This window comes from Brienomyrus brachyistius, chromosome 12, assembly GCF_023856365.1.
Source record: "Brienomyrus brachyistius isolate T26 chromosome 12, BBRACH_0.4, whole genome shotgun sequence".
Taxonomy (NCBI): Eukaryota; Metazoa; Chordata; class Actinopteri; order Osteoglossiformes; family Mormyridae; genus Brienomyrus; species Brienomyrus brachyistius.
This window is the reverse complement of record NC_064544.1, coordinates 23,192,755-23,208,692: the sequence shown is the minus strand read 5'-3', so window position 1 is coordinate 23,208,692 and position 15,938 is coordinate 23,192,755. Positions and strand designations below refer to the sequence as shown.

Genomic DNA, 15,938 nt, shown 5'->3' with positions numbered 1-15,938 from the left:
GTGACCCTGTGGATACAGTGAAGAATAAAGAGGGTGTACAAATATACATGCATATGAAAGCAGAGCTTGTGTATTATGCATATAGGGGCTGGTTGCTGCAGGGATTTACTCCTCAGCCCCCTAGATGCACACCATGGCAACAGTTCCCCCATTAGCAAGAAAGCAGGCTTAGGTGGCTTGTTTGTGGAATTAAAATTCACCTTCTAGAAGTGATGGGACTTTTCCACCACTGTTAATTAGTGGGAAATGAGGAGGATGATGGATTATAGGAGAGAGACCTTCAGAGTGCTCTCTGTCACTCTCTCTCTTTTTCATACACACACAGACACACACACACACACACACCTATGCCCCATGTCCAACATCACATTCACCTATTTGCCTTTCCAGTCACACACATCTCTCCATCCCCCATGTCCAATCACTGACCGCCTCTCTCTGGCAGAGATGAGTAGGTGACCGTCTATCTCTGACGGATCTGAGGAGGTGACCGTCTATCTCTGGCACATCTAAGGAGGTGACCGCCTCTCTCTGACAGATCTGAGGAGGTGACAGTCTATCTCTGGCAGAGATGAGTAGGTGACGGTCTATCTCTGACGGATCTGAGGAGGTGACCGCCTATCTGTGGCGCATCTGAGGAGGTGACCGCTTCTCTCTGGCAGATCTGAGGAGGTGACCGTCTATCTCTGATGGATCTGAGGAGGTGACCGCCTCTCTCTGACGGATCTGAGGAGGTGCCTGTCTCTCTCTGGCGGATCTGAGGAGGTGACCGCCTCTCTCTGGTGGATCTGAGGAGGTGACCGCCTCTCTCTAACAGAGCTGAGGAGGTGACCGCCTCTCTCTGACAGAGCTGAGGAGGTGGCAGTCTCTCTGTGGTGGAGCTGAGGTACTTTATTGGTACTTAAGGGTGGGACTTGCAAATGCTTTCTTCAGAACTTAAACCCCTGCACTATAATGTACAGAATGAAGGTATGAAAAAGCCTGATCTCAGTCTGCAGCATTGTAGCAGCATTAGCATGGAGTAACACAGGCCGGAGGGGACGGGGGGGGGTCTTCTGGATCAACACACCCTGAATATAATTCTCCACAGGGTCGTGCATCTTCTGAGAGCAATAGGGGTGTCAGGTCTCAGACAGTACCCTATCTGTAGTGCCTTTTCATTTGATCCTTCTTGAAGATGTTCTCGGTTAATTTCTCTCGGAAATCTGATTCCCCGAGATGTGTTTTGATCATGCAAGACTGAATTTTGGCCAGAAAACATCTTGTTTTAGTGCCTCTGGATCGATTTTTCCTTGCTTAGAAGCTTTGTTGTCCAAAAACAACCATTTAGCCTTGAGTATTGATTCTGAGTGACAGTCCTGCTGACAGGTGCTGGTGAAGGTGTTTTGGAGGTTCTCTCGGAAAAGCCAGCTGATATAAGTCATTATGACTTTTGCTGTGGAGGGAATGATCTCGGTGCCTTTCGGATCTCCTAATCAGAGGAACCCCTTTGGGACTTTTCTTGTTTATCTTCTCCGGCGAGTGATAGGGACGGCAAAAGGTGTCCTCTTCTCTCCAACTTTTGCTTTAAAGTTTTCCCTCATATATTCTGTGGAGGTGTGGAAGGGTAAAGCAGCGTTGTACAGACACTTTTTGTGGAGCAGGTGCTCAAAGTTTAAAGAAGGGGCACTCGTTTCATTTAAAGCTCACACATAAGTTCTTATTAAACACACTGTGTGAGAACCCAGAGTACGCTGAGGAAGAGAGCTTGGAATGAGGTAGGATTCAAACCCACTACCCTGCGGTTGTGAGGCAATTTTTTTTTTGTTTTGCTTTTTGTTTGAGTGTGTATGATCTAAGCTGCTCATGTGACAGCTCTGCCCCCCTCCCCCGCCCCATGTGCTTTCAGGAAGGGAACCCTGCTCCTGAACACCAGCTTGGCCCTGATGTCCGCTGTGCTCCTGGCTCTGGGCGAGCGGGCAGGCTCCTTCGAGATGCTCATTGTGGGCCGTTTTGTTATCGGCATGGACTCAGGTGAGCAGTGGTGTTGCCGTCGTTTTGGGCCTTTGAATGGTGAGTAGCCATATTAGTTTATTGTGAAACACACCTTTCAAAAGCATTACAAAACTACACAACAACAACACAATTCAGTATAAAAATATCAGTACCACAGTATGAAAAATTCAACTCAAAATCCAAAATATAACACGACATCACACTTTTCTTTTCTTTTTTTTTTTTTTTTTTACAAAACTTTCATAAATAGCATTAAATACTCTGCATTATTCAGATGGGGGCTGTTAAACAGGGTATACATGTTAGTAGCTGGGCATCTGAGTGCATTTTAAATGCAAATGTAGGCGTCTAAACAAAGAAAGTGTGACTGATGGCTGCTTGTAAGAATGTGACCAGAATAAAGTGTATTTGCTTTTTCCAACACGGTCCTCCTCTTTGAGAAGGATTCCTTCAGCATGACGCTGAAAAGGGTCATTTAGTAAACATTGTTGATGGCATGTAAAATCAAAGACCATGAGCCTGGCGAGAAAGTGTTAACGAAAGGAGATAGGTGACAGCCAGGTAAAATCTGCTCACTTCACAGGAAAGCAGGAATGAAAAGTCACTTTTAAAGGAGGTGGAGGGGAGCCACCTTCAGTTTGACCAAAATTTAATTTCAAAAGCTTAGTTATTTATGTGAGTTTGGCAATGGAGGACAAAACTTCTGCTTCCTGCAATTCTGTGCTGGATGGAAAAGCATTTGGAAACAGTTTGTGGTAGTTTGGTTGCCATGGGAATGAGAAGACGGTCAGCTGGATTTACTCGTCTGCAGCAGAGCATGTTGTTATTAATATGGGACTGTGTTTTGAGCTGTTGAGGAACCTGTTAATAATGATCACCGTGACGACCAACTGTCTCCCTCCACCGTGGCCCCGCCGGTGACTGATGCTGGTGATCATTGGTGCATCCGTGTCGCTGCGTTTAGATGTAACTTCTTGGTTGATGCTTTAATGCAAAGTGACATTTTTGGTTCTCATCCAGAGCAGCTCTGCTGCAGTGACTCACTGGCGGCCTCGCTTGGGGTATTCAGTTCCCCCTCCCCTTCGCCATCATGTGGGTGCGGGGTTTTTTTGACCCTGTTGATGAAGTCCCGCCCCACCATTAGTGAAGACATCATCAAGCCAGGAGCACAGTCCCTATCAACAACGGCTCCCTTGCTTGCTTCAGCGGTGTGATCATTATTGCAGAAGGAAACTGTCGAATTGGGACTCATGGTGTCACATAGCCACTCCCCCCCCACACAACAGCACCCAATTGACCACACCCACCATTATGCCCAACAAAGCCTGTCCCATCTCTCCCCCCATCACCAGACCCAGATTACGCCCCCTTACACAAGGCTCTGTCCACTATTACATCCCCGTAACCATGGCCACACAAGCCTCTGTCCACTATTACACCCCCGTAACCATTTCTTCACAAGCCTCTGCCCACTATTGCACCCCCATAACCATGCCCACACAAGCCTCTGTCCACTATTATATCCCTGTAACCATGTCCTCACAAGCCTCTGTTCCACTATTACACCCCCGTAACCATGTCCACACAATCCTACGCCCACTATTACAGCCCCGTAACCATGTCCACACAAACCTACGCCCACTATTACACCCCTGTAACCATGTCCACACAAGCTTCTGTCCAATATTACACCCCTGTAACCATGCCCACACAAGCCTCTGCCCACTATTACAACCCTGTAACCATGTCCACACAAGCCTATGCCCACTATTACACGCCCGTAACCATGTCCTCACAAGCCTCTGCCCACTATTACACCCCCGTAACCATGTCCACACAAGCCTACGCCCACTATTACACCCCTGTAACCATGTCCTCACAAGCCTCTGCCCACTATTACACCCCCGTAACCATGCCCACACAAGCCTCTGTCCGCTATTACATCCCCTTAACCATGCCCACACTAGCCTATTCCCACTATTACACCCCCGTAACCATGCCCACACAAGCCTCTGTCCACTATTATACCCCCGTAACCATGTCCACACAAGCCTACGCCCACTATTACACCCCCATAACCATGTCGACACAAGCCTAAGCCCACTATTACATCCCCGTAACCATGTCCACACAAGCCTACGCCCACTATTACATCCCCGTAACCATGTGCACACAAGCCTACGCCCACTTTTACACCCCTGTAACCATGTCCACACAAGCCTACGCTCACTATTACACCCCCGTAACCATGTCCACACAAGCCTCTGTCCACTATTACGCGCCCGTAACCATGTCCACACAAGCCTACGCCCACTATTACATCCCCGTAACCATGTCCACACAAGCCTACGCCCACTATTACACCCCCGTAACCATGTCCACACAAACCTCTGTCCACTATTACACCCCCATAACCATGTCCACACAAGCCTACGCCCACTATTACACCATTGTAACCATGTCCACACAAGCCTCTGTCCACTATTACATCCCCGTAACCATGTCCACACAAGCCTACGCCCACTATTACACCCCTGTAACCATGTCCACACAAGCCTCTGTCCACTATTACACCCCCGTAACCATCTCCAGACAAGCCTCTGTCCACTATTACATCCCCGTAACCATGTACACACAAGCCTACGCTCACTATTACACCCCTGTAACCATGTCCACACAAGCCTACGCCCACTATTACAGCCCCGTAACCATGTCCACACAAGCCTACGCCCACTATTACATCCCCGTAACCATGTCCACACTAGCCTACGCCCACTATTACACCCCCGTAACCATGTCCACACAAGCCTACGCTCACTGTTAGGTTGAAGAAACAGTTGTTAATCATTTCTGTATGATCAGCAATGAGTGTAAATATATATGTATACGTTATTTCTTATCTTCTAGCCACATACTCTTAGCTATTGTACTCTAAGTAGGTGGTTAACAGCTGCCTACTTAGATAAGAATCTCACTTCCCTCTCTTGCGCCCCCCATTGACTATAAATAAAGAAGTCAAGGGGAACCACCCTTTGTAACACATTCTGCTGTAGTTTGCATTGCAGAGAGTGTGGGTACCCTTGCAAGTAAAACTGTAACCTGTGTGTGTCTCATAAATGTGGAGTTGGGGTGGAAACGCCGGGCGCTTTCCCCAACACTCACTATTACACCCCTGTAACCAATTCCACACAAGCCTACGCCCACTATTACATCCCCGTAACCATGTCCACACAAGCCTACGCCCACTATTACATCCCCGTAACCATGTCCACACAAGCCTCTGCCCACTATTGCACTCCTATAACCATGCCCACATGGTCACTCCTGCCGTCATTCCCCCATAACAAATTCCCATATACAGTCGAACCTCGTTACTACGTACAAGACGGGATATCAAAAACATGTACGTTATAAGCATAGAACGTTGTAACCACTTAGTGCAAGATGGATGAAAGAACTCACTAAATATCCATGTAAATGATAAAACTTTTATATAACAGACCCTTAAGTTGACTACAAAACAAACAAATACAATATTACTTGTTAAATAATTCAACCAAGCTCATTTGGATCCTTGAAATTTTCTTTAAATTACTCACGATTACTTAGTGCGATAAACGGCAACGAAAATACACAACGGCTGGTCAAAATGGATTTTTAAAATAAACATTCGCATCCAAATTGGCATTTGGCCTGAAAATATTAATGAAATATTGGTCAAATTAAATCAACGCAATAGACAAATGTGCATTGTCGGGCGAAGATCAGGTAGATACAGGTAGATGTAGCGACAGAAGTTGTGGTGGCCAGGGAGAGCGCTGTACATTGTAACGATGGTTAGTTTTTGTATTTTCTCTGGAAATTTGGATGTTGTATCGAAGTTTACGCTGTAAGGGTGTACGCTGTAAACAATGGCTGCTATTGGAATAATACATAGGCTAAAAACGGGAATTAGAAACTTGTACATTGAAAAGGTGAAAACGTTGTGTCCGGGGTACGTAGTAACGAGGTTCGACTGTAGTCATATGCTCATGTCCACCACATCACACCAGGACCACACCAAGCACAGAAGCACGTGCCCATCAGTCTCTGCACAGCTTTGATATGAACGCTCTGCATACTCTGCTGTTATGTCTAACGCTCTGTTGCCCATGGTGACGGCACGTACAAGTTGCATCTGTGTCGGTCACTGCCTTAAAGAGCAAGGTAACTATGTGGTTTAGTTCTCTCTGAGCATCTGGGATATAGTGGGTGTACCAAGTCCATAGGAAACCCAGGGGACACAGAGCCATCTTGGTCTCCTGGGCAACCAGAAGGACCATGTGCATCAAACTAAAATGACCGGTCTGGCTTGAATGATGGGTTCAACAGAAATTAATTTAGCATTATTTTAGGACCAGATGAGAAATGCTGCATTTTCTCTGTGTGATTTCTTTGTGTGACTCGTCCTCTTAGCATTCTGCGCTTGTGTCCGGAAGGTCGCTAGTTCGAAGCCTGTGGCCGTCAGAGTAATCCCATCACTTTTAGGCTGTGTTATTGGGTAGCTGGCAACATGCTGACCCAGAGCCTGGGAGTTCCCGTGGTACCTCGTCAGTGCTGAACTTTCTCTCTTAGTGCTGAACTTTGGAGATGCTTCACAGAGCAGGACAGACCGGCCAGCCTGTGGGTAATCGTCACCGTCCTTCCTGTCAAGGTCGAGCTGAATTGATGAGTTCCGGGCCAAGAATTATTTATGATGGATATTAAGCCTACTGCCTGACAGCCTAACAAAAAATAAATTAAGGAGAACCCCCCGGTCATGTTCCATCAAGCTGCAGGAGATCTCTAAGGCCTTCAGAATCTCACCAATTTGAACAAAGCAAATCTCCACATCTAAGAGAACAAGATGAAACCATCTGAAGGCAGATCCTTCGTCGTGGGTGACCAACTGCCCCTGTGTCCTCTGCTTGCTTTCCGGAATGGTCCATAGCATTTGCGGTTGCCTTTGAACACTGGCTGGTGGTGACCCCAGCGGCCATATTGCCTCCACACCAAACCTGCTGATGGGCGGCTTTTTGTTAGTGGGGTGTTGGTCTGTAGTATGTGAAGAGTGATGCTGAGTGCTACTGTTGACACCTCAGACATGGCTGCTGTTGCCATGAGGATGTTTGTCTCCGTGTCCCTGCAGGGATCGGCCTCAGCGCCCTCCCCATGTACCTGGGCGAGATCTCCCCCAGACAGATCCGTGGCTCCATCGGCCAGTTCAACTCGGTCTTCATGTGCTTGGGGGTGTTCACAGGGCAGGTGCTCGGCCTGCCCGAAATTCTGGGACAGGTGAGTGTGTCCGTGAGGCCAGCCTGCGTGCCAGGTGCCCTGGGGTTTGCGAGAACCTGCACCTGATTGGTCAAGTGCATTAGCGAGTGTCCGCCAATGCAGATTATATACAATACCGTGCAGAATCATCAGCATAAATGTCTAAAGCTATTTATCTGTGCAGTCAGTGCATTCTTGCTCAGAAAAAACTAGACATATATTCATACACACACACACACACACACACACACAAAGAACAGGAAATCCTACAGGATGGTAGGGTCAGAATTTGGCATCAACAACATGAAAGCATGGATCCATCCTGCCTTGTATCAACGGTTCAGGCTGGTGCTGGTGGTGTAATGGTGTGGGGGACATTTTCTTGGCACACTTTGGGCCCCTTAGTACAAATTTATCATCGTTGCAACGCCACAGCCTACCTGAGTATTGTTGCTGACCATGTCCATCCCTTTATGACCACAGTGTACCCATCTTCTGATGGCTACTTCCAGCAGGATAATGCACCATGTCATAAAGCTCGAATCATCTCAGACTGGTTTCTTGAACATGACAATGAGTTCACTGTACTCAAATGGCCTCCACAGTCACCAGATCTCAATCCAATAGAGCACCTTTGGGATGTGGTGGAACGGGAGATTTACATCATGGATGTGCAGCCGATAAATCTGCAGCAACTGCCTGATGCTATCATGTCAGTATGGACCAATATCTCTGAGGAATGTTTCCAGTAGCTTGTTGAATGTATGCCACGAAAGATTAAGGCAGTTCTGAAGGCAAAAGGGGGCGCAACCCGGTACTAGCAAGGTGTACCTAATAAAGTGGCCGGTGTGTGTGTGTGTGTGTGTGTGTGTGTGTGTGTGTGTGTGTGTGTGTGTGTGTGTGTGTGTGTGTGTGTGTGTATGTGTATATCCATCCATTTTCCAATCTGCTTATCCTACTGGGTTGCGGGGGGTCCGGAGCCTATCCTTGAAGCAATGGGCACGAGGCAGGGAACAACCCAGGATGGGGGGCCAGCCCATCACAGGCACACATATATATAAGAAATAAGAAATTTAAGCTTAAACTTCAAAATCTTGTTTATTTTCCCATCAGTCTACTACACAGACCAATAGACGAGTGTAGAAAACACAGAGAAAACTGTTTTCAGCAGACGAAATTTTGACCAAAAATGCCAAAGTACTGATTGACAATTGCTCCCATTTTTCAAACATCGTTTATGAAAAACCAAACAATCCCATTTCAGTCAAAAACTCCCTCAAGTATCCCTGGCCAAAAATAAACACTCCAACAGTTCAAGATAAAGTGCTATGTCTACCATCTAAAATGGTATAATTACTTACTTTATATACTTACCCGATAAGCTGTTAAGTGGTTCGCGATCTGTGAAAAAGGTAACATAAATGTAAACATGATGTGCTAATCGCGCAAACGCACCAATGGGATTTACAATGTTATATTAGCATCCCACTAGTAGCTAGTTAATTTAACCGCTTGTAAGTGCAAAGTATTTATTGTGTATTGTTTTAGTTGTAATATATGTATTGTGTTTTCATTTTCACAATGCCTTTTTAAGTAAACATCTCAAACTGCAATATTTGCCTCCCAGATGTTTATTGGAGGAGCCTGTTTAGCCATCTGTCAAGCTAAAAACTGTGCATTCACATAAGCAAGGACAGAATAGTGTGAGTAAAATGCGCTCATTTTTTAAATTCGTCATCTTTTTCCATAATTAATTAATCGAAATTAACGCGTTAAAGTCCCAGCCCTAATATATAAATATATCTCCAAAAACTTAGTGATATCTTGTTGGATAGCTAGAGCACCACTTCAGTTCCCAAATCTCTCCTCAGGGGCACCCCAGCCGTTCCTTGTGTTCATTTAATTTCACCACCATCTCAATTCATTTAGTTTGCCTCATTAGTATAATAACTGTAAATAGTCGGGCGACTGTAGGAGTTGGTTTTGACGTGGCCAAGCTAATACACTTTCCAGACGTATTGTAGCTCTTCCCCAGGGGTCTCAAAGTACCGGTGGTTTGAAATTATTGTTAAATCCACCCCACTAATGAATAAATTGATTGGTTTCCACAGAAAATAAAAAATTAATCACTGGCAGTACAGTTTGCTGGCACCAGGCTTTGACACAAACCCCCCTCCCCAACAGGCTGACAATTTTATGTCTACATTTGTGTGTTTTTAAACAGTTAATTAGTTCTTTGCAGGGTAATGGACCCTCATAACAAGGGCATCTGGAAGGTCTCTGTCAATCTCTGGATGCTCTTTCTGCGCTCTGACGCACTTCGGATGCTCTCTGGTACGCTGTGGGATCCTCTGAGATAACTGCAGGGCCTGTGTCTGTATCACAGGTGATTATTGCAGATCGCTTTTCTGATGAGAGTTTTTCTGTGTTTGGGATTTAAATTAACATTAGAATAATCTAAAATGATGCTACAAAGGAATGTACAATAGATTTGCCTGCAGGGTGTGACACATCACCCCATGTGGGACATAATGTAGACTCTGGCTGTCTTAGATTAATGACCCACAGGTGGATCAAGTGCAGTCCTGGGAGGTACAGTGGTTTTGCACTATAAGCAGTGTAAGTACGCAACACAACTGAGATGGAAAGATTAGGTGCTTTTTTCTTTTTTTTCTAGTCTATGTCTATAATAAATAATTCTGAGTTTAAACTAAGGACAGAATCTTTTGATTTATTATGGATTACACATGGATAATCTCCCCCCAGTGAAAACTGTTTTTGTATTTACAGAGTCATTACATCCTGCTTTGCCGAGGTGGAGAAACGGCCGAGGTGTGGCCCTTAGATTACATTCTTGTTTAAAGCAAACAGTAAAGACCCTCCTCTATGGGAAATGATCAGTCTTTATTGTTAGAACAGTAGAAATCCTTGTTAAACACAGACGCTTTGCCTTGCAGTCTCTTCCATCCAGTTACTGTGCACTGTTCCGCTTTCCTGTCTGATTTAATCACAGAATGTAGTGGAATAAGCACTCGATTTAATAATGTATACCCAGGGAATTCAATCTGGACGGGACACTCACACCATTATTGTCTTCCCATTCAGTTAACGTCCACCCTGATCTATGGAGCCTCGATTAAGGTGTGGAGGCCGACAGACAAACTTGCTTTCATATTTCTTTCCTAGAGTAGATGCTGGAGCTTTTCTTGCTGCATAATTGATCTGACACTTCATTAGCTCTGAGCCCCAGTCAGGGCAGAGACTGAGGGCTTCTGGGACAGCAGCCGGAATACAAATGAATGTTGGGGGTGTGTGTGTGGGGGGGGGCTGTTTCACAGTGTTTGTTTTCATGAATTCCTGTATTTGTTTTCAGGGAGCAAAGACTGCATAATTTTGCTTTTCTGAGGGGAGGGGGGGGGCTTTCCTCTCCTGGGGGAGCGGAAATATCTCATTCTGCAGATATATTTGCATATATTCATTATTGCCATGCTTCTCCGTTGTGTTTGTTTTATGGGAGTTATGTTTAATTAACGACTGGCTTGAGAAGTGCCAGGATGCCATTCAAGACAGAAAACCATCATAGGACGAGCTCAGTATCCCTGCCCCAAAATCTATATTGGATACAAATCAGACGCACACCCCCAAAAGTTAAAAAAAAAAAAACCAACACCACAAAGCTGTTGAGTGGAGGGGGAGTGTTAAGTTTTCCCTGAGAGCTTTCTATCACAGCCCATCTGCTCTCCATCTCCGGGGGCTGACTCAAGAATCAAATGAACAAAACCTTCCCTGCCAAAGCAGGTAATCGATTTTCAGTCTGGGGTCCCCAGCACACTCAGGTAAAGCTTGTTTTTTTTCCAAATTCTTCCGAGATCCACCTCTTTTTTCTTTTATGGAGTTAGTAACTGCACTTTAAACAGTGTTTTATGTCTTGCCTCTGTTGTGGCCCACAGCGACTGACTGTCTTCAACTTTTCAAAAGTAGATGGTGAGTCAGTTCCCATAAGGATGTTAGTTTGCAGCATTTCTTAGTGTAAAACTGCCTTTAAACTAACAAATGAGATTGCTCTATGCCAGTATGCAGCAGTTAGCGTGGTGAGCACCATACATGCAATTTGGTTTGGGATCCCCAGCTAAATTATCTAAACTGGGCATGTTTGCAATGACCAGCAGGTGGCAGAGTGGTTGAAGCAATAGGTTGCATTTTTTAGCTAAAGGATCAGCTAAGCAATTAAACCCATGCTTACAAGCAGTAAGAGATATGCATGTAGGCATTGAGGAAAAGATATGAAGGGTTACGGTGTGGCAGATTTTTTATACCAGTTTAAGCAGCCATGCCAACAGCTTTATTCCTCTTATATGCTGTGTATGTATCTCACTAAAGATCTGTCTGTATATGTATGCAAGTTATAAATGCAGAATATTGTTGCTGTTTGTGAGCTTTAAGGAACAGACTAAAAAAACAAGCGATCGCATTTTTGAAGCAGTTTTCTGGGCGATCGCATGAGGACTCCGCGATTCTCACACTGTAGCAGATCATGCCGTAACTCTCATGCTGTAGCACAGGGGTAGGGAACCTGATAAATGGAGAGCAAGTGTGGGTGCGGGTTTTTTGATGGCCTCTCAATCAGCCAATAACAGTGGATTCCAAGGACTGGAGTTGAGAATCGCTGCTTTATTATTGGCTGATTGAGAGGCCATCCCAAAAACCCGCAGCCACTCCATGGATCAGGTTCCCTACCCCTGCTGTAGCGGATCTCGCAGTAACTCTCGTGCTGTAGCGGATCATGCCGTAACTCTCGTGCTTTAGCGGATCATGCCGTAACTCTCGTGCTTTAGCGGATCTTGCCGTAACTCTTGTGCTGTAGCGGATCATGCCGTAACTCTCGTGCTGTAGCGGATCATGCCGTAACTCTCGTGCTTTAGCGGATCATGCCGTAACTCTCGTGCTGTAGCGGATCATACCGTAACTCTCGTGCTGTAGCGGATCTCGCAGTAACTCTCGTGCTGTAGCGGATCATGCCTTAACTCTCGTGCTGTAGCGGATCATGCCGTAACTCTCGTGCTGTAGCGGATCATGCCGTAACTCTCGTGCTGTAGCGGATCATGCCTTAACTCTCGTGCTTTAGCGGATCATGCCGTAACTCTCGTGCTGTAGCGGATCTTGCCGTAACTCTCGTACTTTAGCGGATCATGCCGTAACTCTCGTGCTGTAGCGGATCATGCCGTAACTCTCGTGCTGTAGCGGATCTCGCAGTAACTCTCGTGCTGTAGTGGATCATGCCGTAACTCTCGTGCTTTAGCGGATCATGCCGTAACTCTCGTGCTTTAGCGGATCATGCCGTAACTCTCGTGCTTTAGCGGATCATGCCGTAACTCTCGTGCTGTAGCGGATCATGCCTTAACTCTCGTGCTGTAGCGGATCATGCCTTAACTCTCGTGCTGTAGCGGATCATGCCGTAACTCTCGTGCTGTAGCGGATCATGCCGTATCTCTCGTGCTGTAGCGGATCATGCCGTAACTCTCGTGCTGTAGCGGATCATGCCGTAACTCTCGTGCTGTAGCGGATCATGCCGTAACTCTCGTGCTGTAGCGGATCATGCCTTAACTCTCGTGCTGTAGCGGATCATGCCGTAACTCTCGTGCTTTAGCGGATCATGCCGTAACTCTCGTGCTTTAGCGGATCATGCCGTAACTCTCGTGCAGTAGCGGATAATGCTATAACTATCACTATAACTATGCTGTGGAGCCACTGTTATAAGAAGACACTTTGTTCTGTAAGCGTCTCTCCCCCGCGCCGCTGGCTCTTGAACGGCCTCTTCGCAGCTTGTTTACATGCAGAAATCCCAGCATCCTCTGCCCCATACTCTGCTGGTTAAAACAACAGAAACTTCAGCTGTAACTTCAGCTGTAACTTCAGCGCGACTTCGGGGTCGCAAGCTTGCTGATGGTACTGCATCTGGCTGACTGGGAAAGTTTGCCAGATTGTTCTAATGTCGGTAATTAGAGCCTTGGCTGTTATTTACAGTGAGCACTCTGTCATACTGAGGGTTTCTGCGTTTTAATGAGCTGAGTTCACTACCATGTTCATGCTGTGCTTCGGCATATGCATTAATGTAGGAGGAAACAGTCAGATCCTGCCCAGCTATTGGTAATTGCACCGAATTCAGTCCCAGGAGACGTAGACGATCAGTCCTACATTACAGTTCTGTGACCTCATAAGGCTTTGTCCTTAATTCTTGTTTTATTGACTGTTGTGCTGTTGGCCCAGGAGGTGGCAGTGTGACCCCCCCAGCTTCATGGGGGCAAATCAGGCATTGATGAGCAGTCCAGGATTCGATCACATGGTCTGGTTTTCTCTCATGACCCAATCAGCAGTGTCCCCCATGAAGCTTGGGGGATAAGCATAGTTTGATGGACTCCTGCCTGCCTCTCGTCTTCCTGGACTGGCTCCATATAACCCCCACCCTGACTATAAACAGGAGAGAGGATGCTCAATTTATTATCAGGCTTGTCTGTGCTGGGAGGGAGTACAGCAGGGGAAAAGCATGCTCATTACCCCCCTATGTGACTGACATCTCTCACAAATCTGCCTCCATGTAAGGCACTTCACCCTCCTGGGGAAGGGATAGGGTCAGTTCCTGCTTGCCTCTCATCTAGGGGTGAGTAGGAGGTCGGCTGGGAGAGTCTGGGCCTGTACCCCCCCAGGACCCTCTGGTGATCACTAGGGGTCAGCAGGTGGCATGGCGGCTTAGTAGATGGGCCAAACGAGAGGACCCAGATGAGGCTCCCAGGCCCGCATCCGTGTGTCTGCGTGTGCGACCATCTACCTACCTAACAGCTATCAACAAACAGACTATTTACGTCCATGCGATTCTTATTCTAGCTGGAGACCAGGTGTCCTTCCGAAATTTTGCCAGCATGTACCACATCCCAGAAGAGGTCAAAACGTATCAGGCCGTGTTTGCAGCAGTATTAGGGATGAATAGAAATAGAAATAGAAATGCACTTGTTGGGACTTATTCACACAGCACAACATAGAGGGTTACTCCCTAAAGTACAGTACATTGTGCTGTTTTGCGTACAGAGCTGTGTTGACAGGTGTATCCGCACCTTTGCCAACAATAAGCCATGGATGACAAGGACATAGAGTCTCTGCTGAGAGACTGTAATGCCGCCTGCAGGTCTGGCAACAAGCACTGGCAGGTCTAACCCCAAGAGAGCTGTCACAGATGGCAAGGCAGCCAATAGTCACAAGGCGTTGGGTCACTTTACCTGCGGAGATCCCCCTTTAACATGGTGAGGCATTCGGCACCTTACAGACCACAAAGGCTCTGCCCACCAGCGGCAGTGGGTCACTAGCCGAGGAGCTTTTTTCACCCACTTCAAAGTGAACAAGACAGAGACTGAGAGCACAGCACTGCCAGCTACCAAATTCTGTCATTCTCTATGAAGACAGATGATACCAGAAGATTCCTCTTAAAGCGCCCGGCCTTGGTGGAATACCAGGAAGGGCATTCAGAGTCTGCGATGATCGGCTAGCAGAAGTCTTCACCAGCATCTTTCATCTCTCCCTGTCACAATGCATCGTCCCTAAATGCCTGAAGTGTGCTACCATTGTCCCAGTACCCAAGTAGGCAACAACCAGCAGTCCCATTGACTTCAGATCAGTGGATTAGAACCCTGAATGTCATGAAGTGCTTTGAGAGGTTGATCTTAAGGCATAATAAATCAATCCTGCCTCCCTCTCTGGATCAGCATCAATATGCCTGCAGGGCCATGTGGTCTATGAAGGATGCTATGGTCACAGCTCTCCACTCCATGTGCGGTTTTAAAGGGGTTTTCCCTACAATCGGGTTGGCCATCCCAGAAGCCCCTTCTGCTCTATGTGCTAAATCTTATTAATATCTAAGAAAAGAGGTGATCTCTGCTGTAATGAGGGATCAGTTGACTTTGGTTTCTTAGCCTCTTTAAGAACAAAACATAGGCTGTTTTTTTAGCAACTGTTGCATTTGTATTATATGCATGTAGTTTTAATTATGCAAACTAAAAGTACAATATACAGCATAAAAACAGACTCCATTGTGGTGGTGGTGCTACCTGTGATTCTGACAGGTCAGTTTGTCATTTGCTTCACCAGTGAGTGTGTGTCAGTTGCTGCTTTAACATTATTATTAACATTAACATTATTATTATTATTATTATTATTATTATTATTATTAACATCATAGTAGTATTACTAGTATTACTCTTGGTGGGTTAAACTCTGCCCCCCATGTACGACCTGTTGCCTGTTCTGGCATCAGAGCTGATTATAACAAGTCTGTAAATCGGCGTTATGTTGGTATCCCTGGGCAAGGTTTGCCAGCACCTTGCAGTTTGTTCTGCAGAACTAAGTGCATGACTTTAATCACTTTAATTATGGTCATAACCTGTTATTAATACTTTATTTAGTCTTTTTCCAAAACATCCAGGCTAATTGTTTTATTATACCAGTATACAGTATGTCATAATGTATGTTATATTATGAAATTCAGGTTTATCATTTTGAGTTAATTTAGAGGAATATGGAACCCAGGGTTTGCACAATGTAGTTTTTCAATTCAATTTATACTCAGTGATAAAAAAAGTTAAGCCTCCAGAAATAATGGTCCG

General features: G+C 45.9%; 1 protein-coding gene across 4 annotated transcripts in view; it reads left to right on the top strand.

Annotated features, from left to right (window-relative positions):
* slc2a9l2 (solute carrier family 2 member 9, like 2) overlaps positions 1-15,938 on the top strand; it is a 102,712-nt gene that overhangs the window by 24,105 nt on the left and 62,669 nt on the right. For all 4 annotated transcript variants that reach the window (XM_048970289.1, XM_048970288.1, XM_048970290.1 and 1 more), the window contains 2 exons: positions 1,889-2,013; positions 7,163-7,308. In XM_048970289.1, coding sequence (XP_048826246.1) covers positions 1,889-2,013; positions 7,163-7,308 — 271 coding nt within the window. The remainder of the gene's footprint in view (positions 1-1,888; positions 2,014-7,162; positions 7,309-15,938) is intronic.